At 40.4% G+C, this 21,998-nt stretch overlaps 1 protein-coding gene across 1 annotated transcript in view; it reads right to left on the bottom strand.

Moving 5' to 3' along the window:
* KIAA1549 (KIAA1549 ortholog) overlaps positions 1-21,998 on the bottom strand; it is a 120,923-nt gene that overhangs the window by 35,329 nt on the left and 63,596 nt on the right. The window contains exons 9-12 of the mRNA XM_017681055.3: positions 13,214-13,391; positions 10,015-10,199; positions 2,233-2,429; positions 677-765 (exon numbers count right to left, since the gene is read on the bottom strand). Of these exons, the coding sequence (XP_017536544.3) occupies positions 677-765; positions 2,233-2,429; positions 10,015-10,199; positions 13,214-13,391 (649 nt within the window). The remainder of the gene's footprint in view (positions 1-676; positions 766-2,232; positions 2,430-10,014; positions 10,200-13,213; positions 13,392-21,998) is intronic.

Genomic DNA, 21,998 nt, shown 5'->3' with positions numbered 1-21,998 from the left:
AAGCCTATTAACAACTCTGGGCTTAGTTGTGTTACAGCACATAAGTTTCATGACAATACCTTTTAGAAAGGGAATGAAGTTCATCCTTCTGGCCCTGAGAAGGTACAAATAACATCTGACTACAAATATATATATGCTTAGTCATCTGATCATACTGAACTACCTGCTGGAAGAAAGATCTAGGAAAAGAACCAAATGGAATGCACTTAGACTTACGATATATAAACAACTTTCATAGTTGTTTATATATGTCCCAGTGACAGCTGGGACATACTTGAATTGGCTACTAAGAAAGTTACTGAATCCTGGAGGCAGTTTTGAGACTGGTTTCAGTTTGATTCCTCCTCGTCCTTTAGCAAGGGAAATCATTAGGACTCTAAGCTAAAACAGAATGTGACTATTAACCTCAAAACATACCTCAGTGAATCCCTAACCTCTAGCATGGCTTCCCACTTCAACATAAACAAATACAAAGTTAGACGGTGACAATCCATGCTGAGAAATTCACCACATGAATGATGAATCTTCCACTGAACAGATTTTTTTTTTTAAACGCTTAGCATTTGAAGTAGTGTAAACCCCTAGCATATTGGAATCTCATAATTCCTTTTAACTTAGAGAAAGAGACGAGTCCCAGACCGCTCTGTGGGGCTCTGTGGGGCTCGGTGGGACTTGCCATTGTTCACTGCTCCTGGCGTCTTGTCTCCTGCTTCCCTCTCACTGGACTCTTCACTTACTGTAGAGTCAACATCAGAAGGAGAAACTCTGCAGACACAAACAAATGCAAACATTAGAAAAAAGCAAAAAAGAGGGGAAAGGGTCACATTAATTGGGATACCAGGCAAAACTTGTAGAAACAGTTCAAAAATTTATCTCACAGCATAATATCTTCAAGGACCACCTCCTGAAGGCTCACAAATGGCTCGGCAGGCTGTATTTCAGCAAATGCTGGAGGGCAGTCCCTCAGCCACCAGGGCCCTGGACTGGCACTCCGGCTTTGACATGGGTTTTTATCAGAGGACCTGGGTAGGTTTCAGGCCTGGTTCCAGGTTGAGCAGGTCTGCAGAATTCCTAGGAATCCGGGGTAGTTCTGCAGTCACCCCACAGAACTCCAGATCTTTGGACAAAGCCTACACTTACAACACAATGATCACTACTGAGATTTGATTCTATATGTAAAAAGCAAGGGTATCATGAACGGAGGTTGCACCACGTTGGTGAAAATCCTTAACCAGTTAGCACCCCTTCTCTTTGTACTCACTGGCTTAAACTGCAACATGGAATGCGAAAATATTCTGGTGCCCCTGATGAATGCTAAAATTTTTTATTAACCATGCAGACCGTTGATATGTTGTGACTAAGTGTTTAGGATGAAACTATCAGGAGAGAAGAAAATACTTTGCAAAATTGTACTAGCATACTCAATAATCTTTAATTATTTGATTTATTCTTAGTCCACAAGATAATTAGGCAAATAACATTTCTCAGCATCATTCATTTTCTTTTGTAAAGATCATGTTCTAACATCCATTAAATTCTTAAAACTAGGTCAGAACCCCCAGGGTAGGTTTTCTGATAAATCAGAAATTATGACATCGTTTTGAATGCTGGGATGATCACACACATTTTCCCTTCTTAGCAGAAAATCAGGATTTGGAGTTCCAAAGCTCACAGGAAAGCTGATCATTTGAGGCTGAAATAGCCAAAGTGTGATCATGCTAAGACCTGAAGTCAACTTAATAAAACCTGATTTTGAACTTTGTATTCTCACCGAGCAAAGAAAGGAGGATGAGAAGAAGGTGGTCACGTGCAGACAGAGCGGTGAAGTCACCCCCGCCCCAGGCATAACAGGCAGGGGCAACGCCAGGCGTGACTGAATGTGCATCGTGTGTCAACGCACTTACGCATTATTTCTGATACACCTCCACAGGGCCTACCACGGTCATCCTGGCGTATACACACTAGAGCTGGTCAATGCCTAATCAAGTCCCAGAGGGACCGACCATCCAGCCATGACCAACAGGGACTCATAATCCTAAGCACTTTGAGGGCAGAAGGCATATGGCCTGCTTCATTAGTCCATAAGAGCAACTGAGAGCCCTTGGTCTGACTCCTGGCAGGCTGTCATGGCTCCAGAAGTGCTCACCGGCAGCCCTTCTGGCTCTAGAAAGTGAGACTGAAAATGGAAACATGCTCTGTGATAGAGAACAACACAGAAAATCCAATACAAACCTTCCTCTGTGCCGGACGTTCTTGGAAGGGATCTTTGCCTTGGGGCTCGGCACGTCTCCATTCTCAGAGGGCGTGGTGTGGTCCTTCACCGGTCCCGGCAGTGGTGCTGGCTCATGAATAATCAAGACGTCATCCTTGTTGTGCTGACCCAGATGCTGCTTAGCAAAGTCGAAGCCCTTCACACTAGGGATCTGCAGCTAAAGTAAACATACACACAGAGCGAGACAGTCAACCTGAAATCTGAGGACTGTACAGAAAGAGACTGTGAGGGCAGACAAGATTACGAATCCCATCTTCTGACCCACAACTGTGCTAGGAATTCCACCAGTCTAATTCAGAGCATCTCTGAAACATCGACTGTGTGCGATGTGCCATTTATACCTAGACTTTGCTGAAAAGACAGATACTTGTTAAGATTGAAGAGGACAAGGATTAAATAGCTAGACCATAATTCAAAAGACATCTCAAGGTGATTCTGGATGCGCTGTCATAATACACTATGAGCTATGCAATTCAAGAGAGTGGAACAGGAGAGATATCCTTTATAGAGAAGGGACCTTTGTGCCAGGACTTGGAAGACAAGCAGAACTTGGAAATAAAAGGAAGTGGCTACACAGACTATGTTTTAGATCATGCCAAGGACCAGAAGATACCTGAGGCTTGGAAGAGATCATATTAGCTATGCTAGAAAGGTCAGAATGTTGAGGAGTGAGAGAAGGCTGGACTGTGTGTGCACCACTCCAAATGCCAGTTTCTGGAGCAGAAAACCCCTAGGTGTTTCCAGAGGCACATTTCTAAAATTCAAGCAGACAGGACACAAAGGGACGAATAAGAAGGCCCAACAATATCCAAAAATGAAATGACAAGAAGGCAACATCTTAGCAATGAAAATGGAAAGCAATGAACAGTTTTAGAGACCAGGCAGAAGGACCTGGAAGCTGAGTATAGACACAAGAGGCAAATGAAAGAAGGAAGCCAGACATGGAGCAGGGGATCCCAAGCAGTGGAAGTGACATTAAGGGGAAGAGATGAGTCGTGCGGCAACGATGACTTGAGATAAAAAGATACGTTTCACTTCGGACATGCTTAGTTTGAAACGGCAGAAAAAGCTCCAAAGGAACATAGTTTAGTGTAGCTGCAGATGGAGGACATGAGCTTGGAGGAACTTCAGGCTGAAGATGTGACTTTGAGAGCACCTGTGCAGAAGGTGACATGGCAGGAAGCTGAGGTTGCTCAAGATGAAAACAGAGCCTATGGATAAATTGTTGGAGATTATCTAATAGTTTGGAGCTAAGATGAGGAAGAGGAAGCAAAGAAGAAAACAGGCGACTTCAAAGAAGTAAAAGAATCTGTAAAGTTCAATGTAATAGAAGCCAAGCGGATAAAGGATTTCTGGAAAGGAATGGCCAACAGAAGTAATGGGGCACTAAGATGAAGGAGAAAGGGGTCTTGGAAAAAGTCCACCCCTCACACTGGTGGATGCAGAGGCCCCATCTGGGGACACACGGCACCAACCCGAACCCACAACCAAGAGCACGAGGGCCTCTGGACCCATGGAGCCCGGGCCTCAGCTTGGAGGCTTGGCTAAGCCAGTAAAGGGGTTGGGAGATATATGGAAATATCTGTTGACATGAAAGGTGCCAGCGGTAGGTATTAACAGTTTCCTTAATCTGACCTTGTAGAGCATAGGAAAATAAACTGCCTGTCAGCAGGCGTTGCACATGCAAACCAGAGCCCTCCTAGTCAGGCTGTATTCTGCACCTACAGATAGTCCTATAGTCGAAAGACGGAGTCCAAAACAATCTCAGGAGTTCTTTTAGACAATATACTATGTGTCAAAGCAAAAAAATGTATCATATTTTTTCTAACCTTATGAATGGATGAGTGACAACACCAAGGGCTTAGGTGTGTGATATTTAAGGTCTTTTAAGCGCTAAAAATGTAGATCAATGGGTAGATGGAAAGTAGTCTGCAATAATGATGTACACCAGCAGAGGGGGACAAAACTTACTTTAAATATTGTTTACAAAGATGTTGCTTGGCAACAAAAGGCAAAGACCTGCATGCCTTTATTTTCTCAATTAACGATATAGTGTCACAAGAGCAGGCTACGCCATCACACTGACAGTTTGTGAGTGGCACACACCCCTCAGCTGAGGAACGTTTTGTAAAACATGAATCCAAACCTACTGCTCCACAGCTCCCCCATTCCCCCAGCCACTCAGGGTAAGTTTATTTCCTCATCCATTACAGCAGTGATCCTCAGCTGAGCCCCCCAAATCCCTGAGGGTGTACACTCTCCCAGGGGCATGCAGCCCTTTGAAGGGAATCCCACTGCTGGTGGACAACCTCTGTAAATGCTCTTATCTAGAAGTGGCTTTCCTGAGAGTGTGTCTGTGTCCAGGCATCATGCCGGTTCCCTTCCCTCTTCCTTCATAAGTCCACCTGCTACCATACAGGAGAGAGGCCACCTTTCACCCACAGGGCTGCTTTTACTCCGGCTGGACCCCATTTCAGCTCCATAAATAAAGGCGCCTCTAAAGGCAAGCATAACAGAAACAGCCAAGAGTCATTTACACCACCATCATTTACTGGATCTTGGTTAAAATCCTTTTTGTTTTATTAACCAGTAAGAAAGAAAATGCCTCTAACGACTGGGAAATAATCTCTTTTGCAAGTTAGATGGTTTGCTTTATCAAAGCGAAGAAGAAGCCACAGATGGCCTCCTTGGAGCAAAGGTGCCCAGAACAAGAGACAAGAATAAACAGCACTTTTTCTATGGTGCAGGCTGTCTAGGAACAAATTGCCTTCCCTGACAAACTCTCAGGGTTCATGTAAGAAACAAACACAAGCATGTGCCGAAATGTTTCATAAATGACAAACTACCATCCAGGTGAGACTGCCAGCACTATTACTGCTGTTGGTTTGATGCAACATCAAGCAATTGATACAGTCAACTAAGAATTCTCAGGCATCAGATGAAGTGATAAATATAAATTCAGGTGTGAAATTTTGTAATTTATCAACAGGATGTAAACCCTCATCAACACATGGTAAACTCTCAATAAATATGTGATGAATGAATGAATTACCAAAAAGCCAGCACCAAACTTAACTGGACTTTGTGGGGAACCAAGAAAAGGGTATGTGTCATAAATGAAATATGTACCCACTATGGCCTTGAAGTCCTATTGGCTTACTGTTCACTCCAGCTAACATCTTTAAATACATCCATTAGATCTTTGCACTGCTCACAGGCTGGGTGAGTCACTATGCTCTACAACAACAGAAATTTGGCAACATGTCTGTGCTTATGCACAAAACAAAAGCCATCTACACACAGAAGGAAAAACTGGAGGAAACAACGCCCCCCTCACTTACGGAACTAGCCCGTTTTGTTTCATCCCTACTTTCTGAATGCTTTTTTTAGTTTTCCTATTTCTCAAAAAAAATCTAGAGTTAAGTCTGGCTGTTTGGTGTCCCCAGCTTCTACATGCATAAAAAGCTTCAATCAGTATTTTATAAAAGAGTCACAATTAATCAGCACCTTCAATATTCCCATTAGGACCCAGTTATTTCTGAAGAAGGTGGCCCTTTTGTTCCTTTCTTTAATATACCATAGATGGGATAGGCCCCATTGTCTGTGCCCCACTGGAACATGTCACCGACATGTCAGGGAGGGCTGGTAAAGCAGGTCAGCCGCATATCAGGGACATGCCTGATGAATTTTAAAATGCATGAGCCAAAAACATAATTTGCCCTGGATGGAACAAGAGAGACTGAAGCCCCAGGACTCAGGTTAGCCTGAACCCTTGGGAATAGGCAGTTAAGATGACAATAAAAACCACTGAACAAATCCAAAAAGTGTCTGAACAAAATGTGCAATCTCAAAGACAGCAACGTTGTTCAAGCATTTATTTGATGGATGTGATCTGTGAAAAATCGCCAAAACCACCATGCTGTTCCCATTTAGAAGGTGAAGACGAGGCAAAGCTATTGCCATCAGTGTGTCTTCGCCACAGTCCAGCACAGGGCCTCCGGTCACCCTGAGATCGTGGAGTTTGGGAGAGCAGTGCCCCAAGATTCTTCCACTTCCCAGGCCACTGCAAGGTGTGGTCAGCTGACTGCAGGCAAACCAAACATCCCACACATTAGGTGCTATGGGAATCCTTGCAGAGAACCATGGAGCAACCACAGGGGATGAGCTGAGCTTGGCTGGGATGGAAGGAATGCTCAGGGAGCCAATCTCTTCAATCCTTCGTCCACACAACCTCCTGAAGTGGTCGCTCCAAACATACGCAAGTTCAAGCCACTCTCCCTCTGAAAATCCTTCCCTGTTTCCGGGATTACATGTTCTGGTGAAAGAGTATTGTTACTGAGAGATTTAACCAGTATAGATGGTGATATATTTAGGTCTCTCATGTCCCATATTTCCTATTATAAACTTCCTGATAGAAACCCATCCATTATCTGTTACTTCAATAAACTCTCAGAGGACAGCATCCCTTGAGTTCCAAACTGGATATTTCCTGAGTTTTCTCCTTCTCCTGCTTTTACTTCTGAAGTATTTTTGTGGTACAGCATCACTTCCAACCCCTGATTATACCCCAGAAGCCCTCTGAGCCTGGCTCTTGCCCACTCCCTACTTGTCTCCAGGGTTTGGGCCACGCCCTTCCTTACAACCTCCACTCAGTCTCTCCTGACGTGCAGGCCGTTCCCTCCACCTGTGCCCACTTCACCTGCCCTCAGCTCCTCAACCTCTGAGCTCCGGCCCCACACCACCTCTTCTTGGAAGGGAGAGGCAGCCCAGCACCCAGCTGGGGAGGCTGCTCCTCCTCTGAACTCCCACAGCACCCTGGACAGACATACTGTGGGGCACCGGCTTTGGGATTGCTTGTCCTCCTCCCTTACTGAGGCCCCGGAAGGCAGCCTGGGTGGTATCTGTGGCATGTAAGCCAGCCTGGCCCTGCCTGCTGAGAGCAGGGGCCGGTGTTTGGTGAATGAATGTACAGTGTCTGGGGCAGCTCCATCTGCTGCCCGCAGTGCCAGCTGGGCAGGAACTACAGTCCCACGCCAACGAAGGGTGTGGACTGTCCCCGTCAGGAGGAACAAGTTTCCATGGGACCAGGGGCATCTAGCCAATGCCACTTATATCTTTAAATAGAACCTGAACAGGGCGAGGTGGGTCCAAGCTGCAGTTTTTCTGGTACGAGTAAGAAGTGATGACTTTGGACTACAGATTAAAGAGAATACAGATAAAAGACAGACATAGGTTACATTTTTCTCCTTTATTATTAGAAACAAAAAGAGGACTGTGTCTCAAAATATGACAGAAGGGCCTCTCCCTCTTATCATATTTCAAAACTAATCTACTTCCAGACAATCTGAAGAGGTTTCCTTCTCGTTACAAGGGGAAAGGGGGTGTGGATTTTTGGTCAGCAGATTTATTGTTTCCAGATGTTTGTAGCTCTGGGATTTGCTTAAGGATTTTGGAGAGCAGAGGCGAGGCAGCACCAGGGGCAGGGTGAGCAGAATGAGAAAGAGAAAACAGCCACACAAGAAGGAAAAAGAACTCTGCAGCCCCAGGAAGAGAGCACCTTTTCAAACTGCCCCCAGGAACAGGCTAGGGCCCTTCACCATCACCCAACAATCTTAGAAGAAACGCCTATGAAGAGAAATGTTTGTCTTCAACCGGGAGATCATGCTTTTCCCATAATAAACACCATGACCCCATTTGTATGGTGGGTTCCTCTGCCAGCAAAACAAAGACCACACTTCCAAACCGTCACCAAGGCTTTGCCACCCTAAGGGTGTCAGAAGACGCTTACTGTCTCCCGGAATTCTCTGTGCAGAAGGGCTCTCCTGTAAGCACGCTGTAAAGATGCATGCACAAATCCTGCAGCACGTGCACAGAAGAGCAACTCTAAGGGCTGGAGGTTCTATTTGAAACTCTGTCCATTTAATTTATACCAACATCTGGGATGCAAAAATATTTCGGAAGTAAAAGTAGGAGAAGGAGAAAACTCAGGGAATGTCCTGTTTGGAACTCAAGGGATGCTGTTCTGATAGTTTACTGAAGTAACAGATAATGGATGGGCTTCCACCAGGGGAGTTTATGTTAGGAAATATGGGACATGAGAGACCTAAATATGTCACCATCTATACTGGTTAAATCTCTCAGTAACAATACTCTTCCACCAGAACAAAAACATTTCCAAACCTATTATTGATCTTATTTCAATGAAATTCACACTGAATCATTTGGTATATCAAAATGCTTTTTTTCCAGGTTTTTTCCATACCATTTGCCAGTCTAAACAAAACAACCTTAGCAGACTATGTAAATAATAAATGAAGACACGTAATAAATATAATCAATGTATAAAATGCTTCCAATATACTTGATAATCATAACCTTGCAATTTAATCAAAGTTTTATATTTCTTACTTAATTCATGAGAAAGAGAATGCTCTTTAATTACTTTTACAAAAGCAAAATAAATTTTAAAGTAACTCTTACTTTCTCATTCAGCAGGGGTAGGTTCATAATGTGCAGAATTTTTTATACCTAGACAATCAGAATAAATTTGAAAATTTAATAAGGCAATCCGTTCTTTCTTGTTCTTTGGCCTCTTGCTTTTTTCTGATCTTTTAGAGTCAAGTGAGTCCTCTAAATTTGTGAGACTCACAGAGGGTACATGTCAATAAACACAGTAGACTACCGCCTTCTAGTCCTTCTGTGATGGCTAATCTGCATGTTGTGCTGAATGTCTGCAGCTTGTGAGTCCCTCTGAGCACCTGGCATGCTTCTGCTCACACCAGATGAACGAGGACTAGATACTTTCCAAGAGTCAACATCTTTCTCTGAAACTTATATGTGACAAACACTGCAGAAACTGTTGAAACAAGTATGAGAAGAGAATTGCTATTTCTAAAAACATAAACTGGCTGTTTGGGAAAGACATGGAAAAAGGGGCTGCTAAAAAATAAAACAAACTACTGTCAAATGAGGTGTGGATGAATTAATCCTAAAAGATGACAGGGGAGGGTGGGGTGGGGGATACTGGAAAAACCTAGACTTTTGCGTTCAGGTTGTTCTGCTCTTCTCTAAGAAAACCTGAACTGGAAGCTATAGTTGAAGCCTTATGGGTGTCATTTCTTAAAAGGAAGACCACACAGAATTCCTCTCAGTAGACAAACACACTCCAAAATAAAGTAAAATGAAGATGACCTGGGGTGTGTTCAAAGGTTAGCAAATAAAGATCCATTCATGTTTGTTAAGTTAAAATGTTGAAGACATATGCTACCGATTTTTTTTTCATGATTAAGCGGTCTTGATCCAGGTGGATAAGTAGGCTTGCAATGCGTGGGTGGAAAATAAAGGAGGCCTCCAGTGTAGTGTATGAAAGAAACACACAGATTCGAGAAACCCTCCCAGGGCTCCTGTTCTCTGAAAATAGCCAGGGTTAAAAGAGATCAGAATTCAACACAGAATGGATGTGATCTTCCAACTGATCATTCTCAAAAATAAAATCAGAGTGGATTTAAGAGCTCAGAGCATTGCTAAGCCTCATGCAGCTTCATCTTCTTGCATATACTTAATTCCACAAGAGAACTGGGGTCTCAGTAAGCAAACATGACGCGGCAAAGAAGCACCACCATTAAGGCCAGAAGCGTTCTCCACTAGCTCTCGCCCCCATCTTCCAGTATCCAGAGCCTGAACTCACCCTACCCCAGCCCACAAGACTGCTTATGTGAATGCCAGGGACGTGTGCGCCCTACCTTCTGACGCTGCTGAATGTTGGCCACCGTGTCAGGCTGAAAGTCCAACTTGTCCGTGCGGCAGAGTTTCCAGTAGAGGATGACGACAATCACCGTCACCACCAGCACTGGGACGACCACGCCGACGATGACCCAGAGGCTGCTGCCCTGGGACTCCGCAGACGGCCTCTTCACCCTGTCCACGGCTGCAGGGAGAAGGTCTGTCAGCAACTCCCCTACACTCTCGTACTAGGCAGCCCTCCGTGCGGTGAATGGGCCCTCTATGAGAAACCTTGGAAGTCTCTGCATTTCCGCTCAAGACAACTGGTTAGAGGCTATCATCTCCTGATGACAGGGAACATGACAGTAAACACAACATAGAATGTTACATCTTCAATACATTAGGAATGACAGTGAGGTATATGATGTGTCTAAAGGAAAGTGGCTAATTTGATGGCAAAGCTAGGTTAATTTCAGGTCTCCTGACTTCCAGTTTATCCTACCAGCTCTACCCTGAATTCTTACTACAGGCATGCTTCCACACCAAAATTAGCAATCTCAGGAAGCATTGTATGAACACTGCCTTCACTTCCTCACCTGTGACTCTCCTGAACTCTGGAACATGGCCTTGAGTCAAAACTGCTTTACTTAAGGTACCAGTTGTCAATTTTTAAATTTAGAAAGTAAATCAAACTTGGGGAAAAAAAAGTAAATCCCACCCTCCTCCCACCCCTCATCACGGCCTCTGCTCCCCCATCTTTCATGGCCTCGGACAATTATGCTTCAGTTACTCTGCCCTTCTTACCTTCCCTCACTAGCCTCTTTCATACCCTGCCTGCCAGTACCAAGCCCTTGTCTTCTTCATTCTGTACTCATCCTCTCAAAAGACTCAGCTCATGGTGTGGGGGGGTCAGGGGGAAAGCAGCGTGGCACAGAGAAGGCAAATACTGAATCTGTGGCATCTTACTACACTGATGGGCAGTGCCTGCATTGGGGTATGGGTGGGGACTCGATAATATCGGTAAATTTAGTAACCACATTGTTTTTTCATGTGAAACCTTCATGAGAGTGTATATCAATAATACCTTAATAAAAAAAATATAAAAATATTAAAAAGAAAAAAAAAGACTCAGCTCCTCTTAAAGCTCAGGTTCCAATTACCAGGCTCCAAAACTCAAAATGCCCCCTCCTCTCTGCCCAACCTTCTCACCCACTTAGGGCCTTTTCACGAAAACCCCTCCATGACAATATTAGTTTCCCTTCTCCGAGTTCTTTCGTTCTGCTTACCTTTGTCTTGTGAGCAGTACCTTACTATTTCCTTACAATCCATTTGATTACATAAATGTATCATCATGATATACTACATTATTTTGCTGTTAATATGGTCATGACTCTAAGTCTTGTCTTTCAAATACATCTCAGTCTTCCTGGACAGGGACTAACTTTTATGGCCTTTTCACATGTATAATGGCTAACACATGCTGTGGGATCAAAATGTTTCTACTCAAAGATGTAACGACAAAAAGATTCTTGATGCTGCTTTAAGCTTGGGTTTAGGCCCCTGAGAGAGTGACAAGGGAGAGGAGTGGGCACTCTGAAGCACATGCGCTGTGAGAGAGGTGCAAGTCATGGACAGGAGACTTGGCTGCAAGCGGAAAAAGTGACAAAGTGTTAAAAATTTTATTTTTAAATTTCGCCTGAATATAGTTTATATAGGTAGCTCATTTTGCATGAAAACAACTAACAATATAGAAGGAGTGACAGAATCAAGCTGAGACAACTGGATACTCTTCTCAGTGCTAACCTAGTAAAATCCTGTGGGAGGTGCAGACTGACCGAAACGACGCCTGACCTGGGGATCCCCAGCTGCCCTGGGGCTGAACCTAGTATATTGGCCAAGGCTTCCAGTCCTAGGATTGTTTAAATGTCTAAAGTCTCTGTCGCTTTTCAAATGAAACTGGGGCAAGAGAGGTGCAAAGAGCAGATGGAAGGAGGCTTGAAAGGTGCTCACACCCTATTGCAATTAATCTTTTTTAAAGGGGGAAGGGGACACTGTCCCTACAATCAGAAATGTCACATATAAAGAAATATAAGTGCTTTGTTACTCTTTTCCTCCTGCTGTGAAACAGAACACACTAATATGCAATCATTTCTCAAATACACAAACACAAACCACCAACAGTCATTGGCTTAAATACTCCCATCATGGGCTACGCAGTGGACAGTGTGAGCCCATCAGCTCTCACCCTGGTTAGTTTCCAAGGACAAGTAGAGATTTCACAAAGAATCTTTCATTTCCAAGGGTAATTGCAAAGCTGTTATTTCTTAAAACTACCTTTGTCTCCTATGTCTTCTCTATAAAGAATTTTCAATATTCTCTGATGCTGAATTCTTTCTAAACATTTACTTATCCCCTTGCTGTGGGAAGCAAGCATCACCCAGCTCTTAGATTCATAAAGGAAAAACATCTACATTAAAATAGCAATCTGATTCATAAAGGAACATTTAGAGAAATAACTCTTCTGTGCCTCTCCTTTTTCATAATTTTAAGTACCCAAAAACTGTCAAGATGGAAAAAAACAGCACTAAGAACAGCCATTGCCAGGACGGCAGGAGCCAGTATATTCCAACAATAATACAGAAGTATCAGAATACCTCTTTCTAAATTATGGAGTGGGGTGAGGATAGGGTGGGAGAGAAACAGGAATGAAAAGGGTAAGGATCAAGGACTCCTTTGTTTTAAAAGACTCAGAAGGAAGCCAATAAATGCAGAGGGCACCTCCTAGCTTCCTGTGTGACTCACTGTCCCCACCAACATTCAAAATATGGCATAAAAGGTTTTGGAATAAATACAGACAAAACATGTTATTTTACCTAAGACAAAATTTTCAAAAAGAAAAATAATGCAGTAGTCGGGGGGAAATATTACAGTTAACTTAAGCTACTAGAACTCACTATAACACCACAAACACAAAATGCTAGGTAGGAAAAATGGCAGTGAAGCCTACAACTACAAGCAGTTGAAATAAAGGAAGTCTTGGCAAATGAATTTCACCAACTGGCATTTATGTAAGTGTCACTTGATAATAAGGGCTTAAGACATAAATCTATACACACATAAGAATACTTTAGATTCAGAGCTCACTGTCAGAAAGAAACTGGCTTTTGACCCCAGCCCAGCACAGATGACTAACTTTGGGTCCAAACCTTATGTACTTACGTTGAGCAACAGCACCTTGAATTCGGTAACCCAAGATAATGGCTGCTCTCTGGATATCTATCTTGTTAATCAGATCTGAAGACTTGACTGCACTAAGTCTTTCTCCATCTTGATCCTCCACAAAGTAGACGAGCTGCACGGGATCATCATCTCCCTCTAGCCTGGACACATTGACCATCTGAAAGATTAAAGAAACCATCAGCATTTTAGAAGCTCATGTTTCCAGATGCCCTTTCTCAGTGCACTCAATCTTGTTTGTGTTATTCAGGATTTATTCCAGTCCTCATAAAAAGCGCATTACACCATTCCAGATCCCAGAATTCCCACAATGCCCCCTTGATGGGAAGAGGAACAACTAAAATGAAATTCTCTCTGTGCAGAATTACAAATGTGCTTCTTCATCTTGCTCAAAGTCTTCTCTGAGACAAAGGGGCAAGTCAGATGCATAGAACACAGGGTTGCCAAGTCAAGGTAGTCAAGAATCGCTACAAGCTCCAACATATCATGGGAGGGTTCTGCTGCCCTCCCAACATCAACCATAAAGGTTAGGTACATCGCTGGTTGTCTGAAACTGTTTATGAGTCTATCCGAGCCCTTCCTGAATCTACTAGCATTTTCTCCCTCATTTCCTAGGACAGGGTTTCTTGGCCTTGGTACTATGGCTGTTCCGGTCCAGATAGTTCTTTGATGTTGGGGCTTTCCAAGTATTGTAGGATATTTAATAGCATCCCTGCCCTCTACTCACTAGATGCCAATAGCACCAGCCATGCCCTCTCTCACCAGTGTGATGACCAAATATGTCTCCAAACAGTGCCAACGTACATGGGGAGCAGGGGTGAGGGGAGGGCAAAATCACCCCCAATTGAGAAGCACAGCTCTTAGGATAATAAATCTCATAAAATTTTAATACTCTAATCCCTACTCTCAACAACTGGTAGATCATCCAGACAATGAATCAATAAAGGAAACAGCAGATTTAAATAATAATGTAAACCAAATGGACCTAACACATATATAGAACACTCCATCCAATAGCAGCAGAATACCCAATCTTCTCAAGCACGCTTGGAACATTTTCTAGGATACACCATAATTTAGGCACAAAACAAGTTTCAATAAATTCAAGACAGAAATTATACCATGTAACTTTTCTGACCACAATAGTACAAAAATAAAATAACAGCAGGAAAGCTGGGAAATTCACAAATACGTGGAAATTAAACAACACAATCCTGAATAACTAATGGACCAAAGAAGAAATCAAAAGGGGAAAAAATATATCTTAAGACAAATGAAAACAAAAAAACACAAATAGCAATACTTACAGGATGCAGCAAAAGCAGTTTTAACAGGAAAGTTTATTGCTATAAACATCTACATATATCAAGAGAAAAGACCTCAAATAAATAGCCTAACTTGACACCTCAAGGAACTATAAAAAGAACAAACTAAGCCCAAAGTTAGCAAAAGGGAGGAAACAATAAAGATTAAAGCAGAATAAATGGAATAGAGAATAGGAAAATAATAGAAGAAATTAACAAAAGTAAGATTTGACTCTTTGAAAATTGACAAATGTTTAACTAGGCTACCCAGGAAAAAGACAGGGCTCAAATAAAAATTTTACGTGAAAGAGGAGACATTACAACAGATACCACAGAAATACAAAGCCTCTTAAGAGATCACTATAAATAATTATATACAAATTGGACAACCTAGAAGAAATGGATAAAATCCTAGAAACATACAACCTACCCAAGACTGAATCATGAAGAAATAGAAATTCTGAACAAACCAATAACAAGGAGATCGAATCAGTAATCAAAAACCTCCCAGTAAAGAAAAATCACAGAACCAGATGATTTCACTGATGAATTCTACCAAACATTTAAAGAATTAACATCAATCCTCAAAATTTTCCCAAAAAATTGAAGAGGAGGGAACACTCCCAAACTTATTTTATGAGACCAGCATCACCCTAATACCAAAGCCAGGTAAAGGACACTCCAAGAAAACTACTCACCAATATCTCTGATGAATATAGATGCAAAAATTATCAACAAGATACTAGCAAACCAAATTCAACAGCACATTAAAAGAATAATGCACCATGATCAAGTGGGATTCATCTGTAGGATGCAAGGACGGTTCAATATATGCAAATCAATAAATGTGGTATGTCACATTACTAGTTGAAGATACAAATTTTATGAACATTTCAAAATATGCAGAAAAAGCATTTTACAAAATTCAACATTCATCTTGATAAAAACTCAACAAACTGAATACAGAAGGAACACGACATACTAAAGGCCATATATGACAAATCACGGCTAACATCATACTTAATGGTGAAAGGATGAAAGCTTTTCCTATAAGATCAGGAATGAGACAAGGGTGCCCAGTCTCACCACTCCTATTCAACATAGTACTGGAAGTCCTAGCTGCAGCAAGGAAAAAGAAATAAAGGGCATCTAAGTCAGAAAGGAAGTAAAATGATCTCTATTTGTAGATGACACGATCTTACACAGAGAAAACCCTGAAGATTTTACCAAAAAACTGTGAGAATAAATGAATTCAGAAAAGTTGCAGGACACAAAACCAACATACAGAAATCAGTTGTGTTTCTATACACTAACAATGAAGTACCTGAAAAATAAAGAAAACTGTCCATTCACAACAGCATCAAAAATAATACTTAGGAATAAATTTAACCAAGGAGGTAAAAGACCTGTACACTGAAAACTCTAAGACACTGATGAAAGAAAGTGAAGAAAAGAAATAAATGGAAAGATATCCCATATTCATGGATCAGCAGAATTAATATTGTTAGTATGTTCATATTATCCCCAAAGCCATCTATAGATTTGATGCAATCCCTATCAAAATTCCAATGGTATTTTTTTACAGAAATAGATAAAACAATCCTAATATTGATACAGAACTACAAAAGACCCCAGTGACAAAGGAGCCAGGAATACCCAAGGAGAAAAGATAGGGTCTTCAATAAATGGTGTTGGGAAAATGGGAAATTCATATCCAGAAGAAAGAAACTGGATGCCTATCTTTCACCACAAGAAAAAAGTAACTCCAAATGGAAAGACTTAAATTTAAGACCAAAACCAGAAAACTCCTAGAAGAAAACATTAAGGAAAAAGCTCTCTGACATTGGTCTTGGCAATGACTTTTTGGATGTGACACCCAAAATACAAGCAACAAAGCAAAAATAATAATAAATAAATGGGACTACAATCAATCAAAAAGCTTCTGCACAACAAAAGAAATAATCAACAAAATGAAAAGCAGTCCACAGAATGGGAGGAAATATTTGCAAATGATTTATCTGATAAAGGATTAATATCCAAAATATATAAGGGATTCATATAACTCAATAGCAAAAACACAAACCATCTGATTAAAAAATGGGCCTAAGGTCTGAATAGACGTTTTTCCAAAGAAGATACACAAATGGCCAACAGATACATGAAAAAGTGCTCAACATCACTAATCATCAAGGAAATGCCAATCAAAGTCACAATGAGATTTCACTTCATACCAGGTTAGAATAAATATTATCAAAAAGACAAGAGATGTGGAGAAAAGGGAACATCTGTACACTGTTGATAGGAATGTAAATTTAAAGCCACTGGAAAAAAGTATGGAAGTTCCTTGAAAAATTAAAAATGGAACTACCATATGATTGAGCAATCCCACTTCTGGGTGTATATCCAAAGGAAATGAAATCACTACCATGAGGAGATATCTGCACCCCCATGCTCACTGCAGCATTATTTATAATAGCCAAGACATGGAAGCAACTGAAGTATCCACCTACAGATAAATGGATTAAAAAATACGATTTAATACACAAACACACACACACAAAGCTAACTCTGTAACTGATGGATGTGTTAACTACCCTAGCTGTGGCAATTATTTCATAATATATGCATGTATCAAATCATCACACTGTACACTTCAAACTTAGACAATATTGTATGTCAATTATACCTCAATCAAGCTGGGAAAAAATCTCCTATTTCATAATCTGCTGGGTCAAACAGTACTTTGATGTGATATCTCTCTAGTGTTAAGGGTAATCTTTTTATATTAGTACTTCAGAATCTAGTACACTTGATATACCACAGTTTTGCATAAATTTTTATAGCTTTCTGTTTTATTGCTGTTTCTCTTAACATGCAACAGTTTCATTGCCCCTTTAGACACCAGCAAAATGCTGGATTGATGTTTTGAGAAAATGATCAACAATGACTCAGGCCCCTATTTTATACATGCAGTTTGACTTTTTGGTCTCTATATTTGCCTCTGGAAAAATGCAGCTGCTATCTTTCTAGCCAAGTGGACAAAATGGTAACACTACAACGTGCTCTGGACACAGCTTCTGGACTCCTTCCTCACCACTGGAAGCCTCTGGCAAGTCAACAATTTCATGATGTCACTGTGAACACCTTCTTATAGATTATGTATAAAGACCCTTAACAACACAGATCCAAACTCTCAACCCTGGAGAATCTGTTCTTTATTCCTCCCCATCCTGAGAAGGGCTCATCAATCTGGCCCCATATTTGTTATTTCTAGGACAGTTCCCTGACAATTCTATTCCCAAACCACCTACTTTTCCCCTTGCCAACCTGTGCTGTAGTGATTAATTCCTTATTAGCAATTAGAATGGAATACTATCACAGGCTCTGAAAAAGCAGGTAGATTATATCCACCTGTCCCTCTACCTATGTGCCTTATTTATTCCATTGAAACATTATGATAAATTTTAGTGATATCTGGTGATCCCAGCTAGGATAAAGATTCTCTACAAGCTTGTCCAATCTGAAAGTTAAGTCAGTAAAATCTAATTCCAACATCCTTTCTAGATGACTGCTTATCAAATCCATATCTGGAATCCACACAACCATGGTATGATGGAGTCATCATTTCAGGCAATATTTTCAACTGCATTTTTAAAATTCTTTTCTGACTAAATCATGTGTTCACTATATTAATTATATGCTCATTGGAGAAATTTCGAAGAACACACAAAAAAGTATAAAGAATAAAAATGAAAAATCCCTTGAAATTCAACCAAAGAAAATTATAAACATTTTGGCATATTTCTGTTATTTTTCATGAGTTTTATATTAATATTTTTAATATTTTGATAACATTGCACACATTCTTTCGTAGTCTAAACCTGAGCATTTTTCTATGTTGCCCACTAATTTTAAAAAAGTAGCGGCCACACAACATACCAACATATAAACATTCAGTATAATTTATTTGCCTATTCTTCAATTGCTTCACATTTAGGTTGTTTTAGTACTTTCATATTTTTTTACATTATTATAGGTATTTTTTATTGAACTATAGTTGATATACAACGTTATATTGGTTTCAAGAATACAACACAGTAATTCAACAGTTACACGCATTATTAGATCCTCACCCCCACTAGTGCAGTTACTGTTACAGTAACTGCATAGATGTTACAGAATAGTTGGCTATATTCTCCATGCTGTGCTACCATCCCTGTGACCAACCTATATTATGATTGAGAATTTCTGTGCCCCCTTATCCCACTCACCCTTCTCACCCACCCCAACCCCTCCCTCACAGTAACCACTTCTCAGGCTCTATGAGTCTACTGCTATTTAGTTCATTCTGTTTTGTTTTGTTTTTAGACTCTACAAGTTAAATTATATAGTGCATTTGTCTTTTTCTGCCTAGCACATTCATTTAGTATAATACCCTCTAGGTCCATCCACGTTGTTGCAAATGGCAGGATTTTTTTTATGACGGAATAATATTCCATTGTGTATATATACCACACCTTCTTTATCCATTTATCTATTAATGAACACTTAGGTTGCTTCCAAATCTTGGCTATTGTATATAATGCCACGATAAACACAGGGGTTCATACATCTTTTCAAATCCTGGGTTTTGTTTTCTTCAGGTAAATTCCTAGAAGTGGAATTGCTGGGTCATATGTCATTTCTATTTTTAGTTTTATGAGGAACCTCCTACTGCTTTCCACAGTGGCTGCACCAACTGACATTCCCACCAACAGTGTAGGAGGGTTCCCTTTTCTCCCATCCTCACCAACACTTGTTATTTGCTGTCTATTAGACAGTGGCCATTCTGACTGGTGTTAGGTGATACCTCACTGTGGTTCTGATTTGAATCTCTCTGATGATTAGTGATGTTGCACATCTTTTCACATGCCTGTTGGCCATCTGTATTTCTTCTTTGGAGAAATGTCTGTTCAGGTCCTTTGCCCATTTTTTAATCAGGTTATTTGTTTTTTCGGTGTTGAGGCATATGAGTTATCTATATATACTGATGTTAACCCTTTATCAGATGAACTGTTTATGAATACATTCTCCCATACTGTATGTTGCCTTTTTATTCTGCCAGTGGTGTCCTTTGCTGTACAGAACATTTTTAGTTTGATGTAGTCCCACTTGTTTGCTTATTTTATTTCCCTTATCCGAGGAGATACGTCCAGGAAAAAACTGTTCATGCTTATGTTCAAGAGATTTTTGCCTGTTTTCTTCTAAGAGTTTTATGGTTTCATGTCTTACATTTTAGTCTTTGATCCATTTCGAGTTTACTTTTGTTTATGGAGTTAGGCAGTAATCTAGTTTCATTCGCTTGCATGTAGCTGTCCAGTTTTCCCAACACCAGTTATTGAAGAGACTGTCTTTTCACCATTGTATATTCATGGCTCCTTTGTCATACATTAATTGACCATATATGCATGGGTTCATATCTAGGCTCTCTATTCTGTCCCATTCATCTATGGGTCTGTTCTTGTGACAGTGCCAAACTGTTTTAATTACTGTAGCTTTGTGTGTTTACTTGAAGTCAGGAAGCATAATACCTCCAGCTTTGTTCTTCTTTCAGTATTGCTTTGGCTTTTCAGGTTCTTTTATGGTCCTATATGAATTTTAGGATTATTTGCTCTAGTTCATTGAAAAATGCCATTGGTATTTTGATAGGGATTGCACTGAATCTTTAAATTACTTTGAGCAAGCCAGCCATTTCGACAATATTAGTTATTCCTATCCATGAGCATGGGCTAGATTTCCATTTATTTGTATCTTCTTTAATTTCTCTCATGAGTGTCTTATAGTTTTCAGAGGACAGTTCTTTCACCTCCTTGGTCAGGTTTATTCCTGGGTGTTTTGTTTTTTTTTGATGCAATTGTAAATAGAATTGCTTTCCTGATTTCTCTTTCTGCTAGTTCTTTGTTAGTAGATTGGAATGCAACAGATTTCTGTGCATTAATTTTGTATCCTGCAACTTTGTTAAATCCAGTTATTAGTTCTAATAGTTTTTTGGTGGCATCTTTAAGGTTTTACATATATACAGTATCATGTCATCTGCACATAATGATAGTTTCGTTTCTTCCTTACCAATTTAATGCCTTTTATCTCTATCTTGTCTGATTGCCGCACCTAGAAGTACTTTCATTTTTACAAATTATGTTTTCATGAAGAATCCTATACCATTCTACATCAATTCTCATCTTTATCTTTCTGCTTGGTCACTCTAAAGGGACAGAGATGTAGGGCACAGTCAGATAGCACTATTAGCCAGGATGGCCAAGTTAACTTTCACATATCCCATATTCCTACCTTAGGGAACTTGCACAACTAAACCAGCACCTCATTATGTAGTTTTATGGGGCTCTATAACTGTTTTATGTACATAAATTAACCTCTACCTAAACCTGGAGCTCTAGGAAGCCAGCAGTGCTGAGTAAGGCAAAGCTTTTATAATTTGTTTTAATGTTTTATTGTTCTACACTTATTTGTTAAATATTATTCTAAATTTTTTATTAGTTTCTTAATTTCTCTATATTTTGCATCTGGCAAAGGAACAACCACCTTCCTGAGGGGAAATAAAGAGCAATATTTACAGGGAACACTTGGTAAAAGCACGGCAGGACACTGATGCCTGCTCCCAGCAAACTGGTGTACTCCTTCCACCTAACGGCAGTTTTACGTTTTCTCTCTAATGCTTCCAATCCACCAAGCTCCCTGCCCCTGGGCTTCAGGGTTTCAGTCCGGTTTCCTATCTCTGAAATGCCACTGATCTAAATATCTCATTTCCTAGCTCTATAGGTCAGCAATTGGTAAAGAAAACAAATCCAAAATAACATAATTCACATTGAGATGGGAATAAATTACATCCCCAACTGCCAACTTCTGTATGTGCATTTTTAACAGGATGACTTTTCAATACAAGTGAATCTGTCACTTTTAACCTTTCTTGCAGTTTACAAAGTGAATCATATGGTGATGATGGTAACTTGACTTATGTAGTGATCACTTCAGAGTGTACACAAATATTGAATTATGTTCGCTTCAGAGGGTACACAAATATTGAATGATTATGCTGTACACCTAAAACATACAATCTTAAATACCAGTTTTAACTCAGCAAAAAAAAAGTGAAGACAACTGCATAATATGAAACACTTGTGATTCATAGAAGGCCGGGAAGATGAAGTGCTGGAATAGAGCAGAAAATTTCCCTATTTCTGATCTCTTAAGGTTTCCTCCAGCTAAAAGATTTATTGCTATGATGGTATTGATAATAACTTATCACTGCATAAAATTGACTACCTACTTGCAAATCAAAAATCTACTCTTTGAAAAGTAAGGTCATCCCATGGCATGGCACCCAGTGACATAATTCTTTCACTGTTTTTCCCATAGGTCTATGGTTGGTACTGACCACTTACTCATGGCTCAGTAAATATTTTTCT

The sequence above is a fragment of the Manis javanica genome, chromosome 6 (genome assembly GCF_040802235.1).
Source record: "Manis javanica isolate MJ-LG chromosome 6, MJ_LKY, whole genome shotgun sequence".
In the NCBI taxonomy this organism is placed as follows: Eukaryota; Metazoa; Chordata; class Mammalia; order Pholidota; family Manidae; genus Manis; species Manis javanica.
This window is presented reverse-complemented; position numbering and strand designations above follow the sequence as displayed.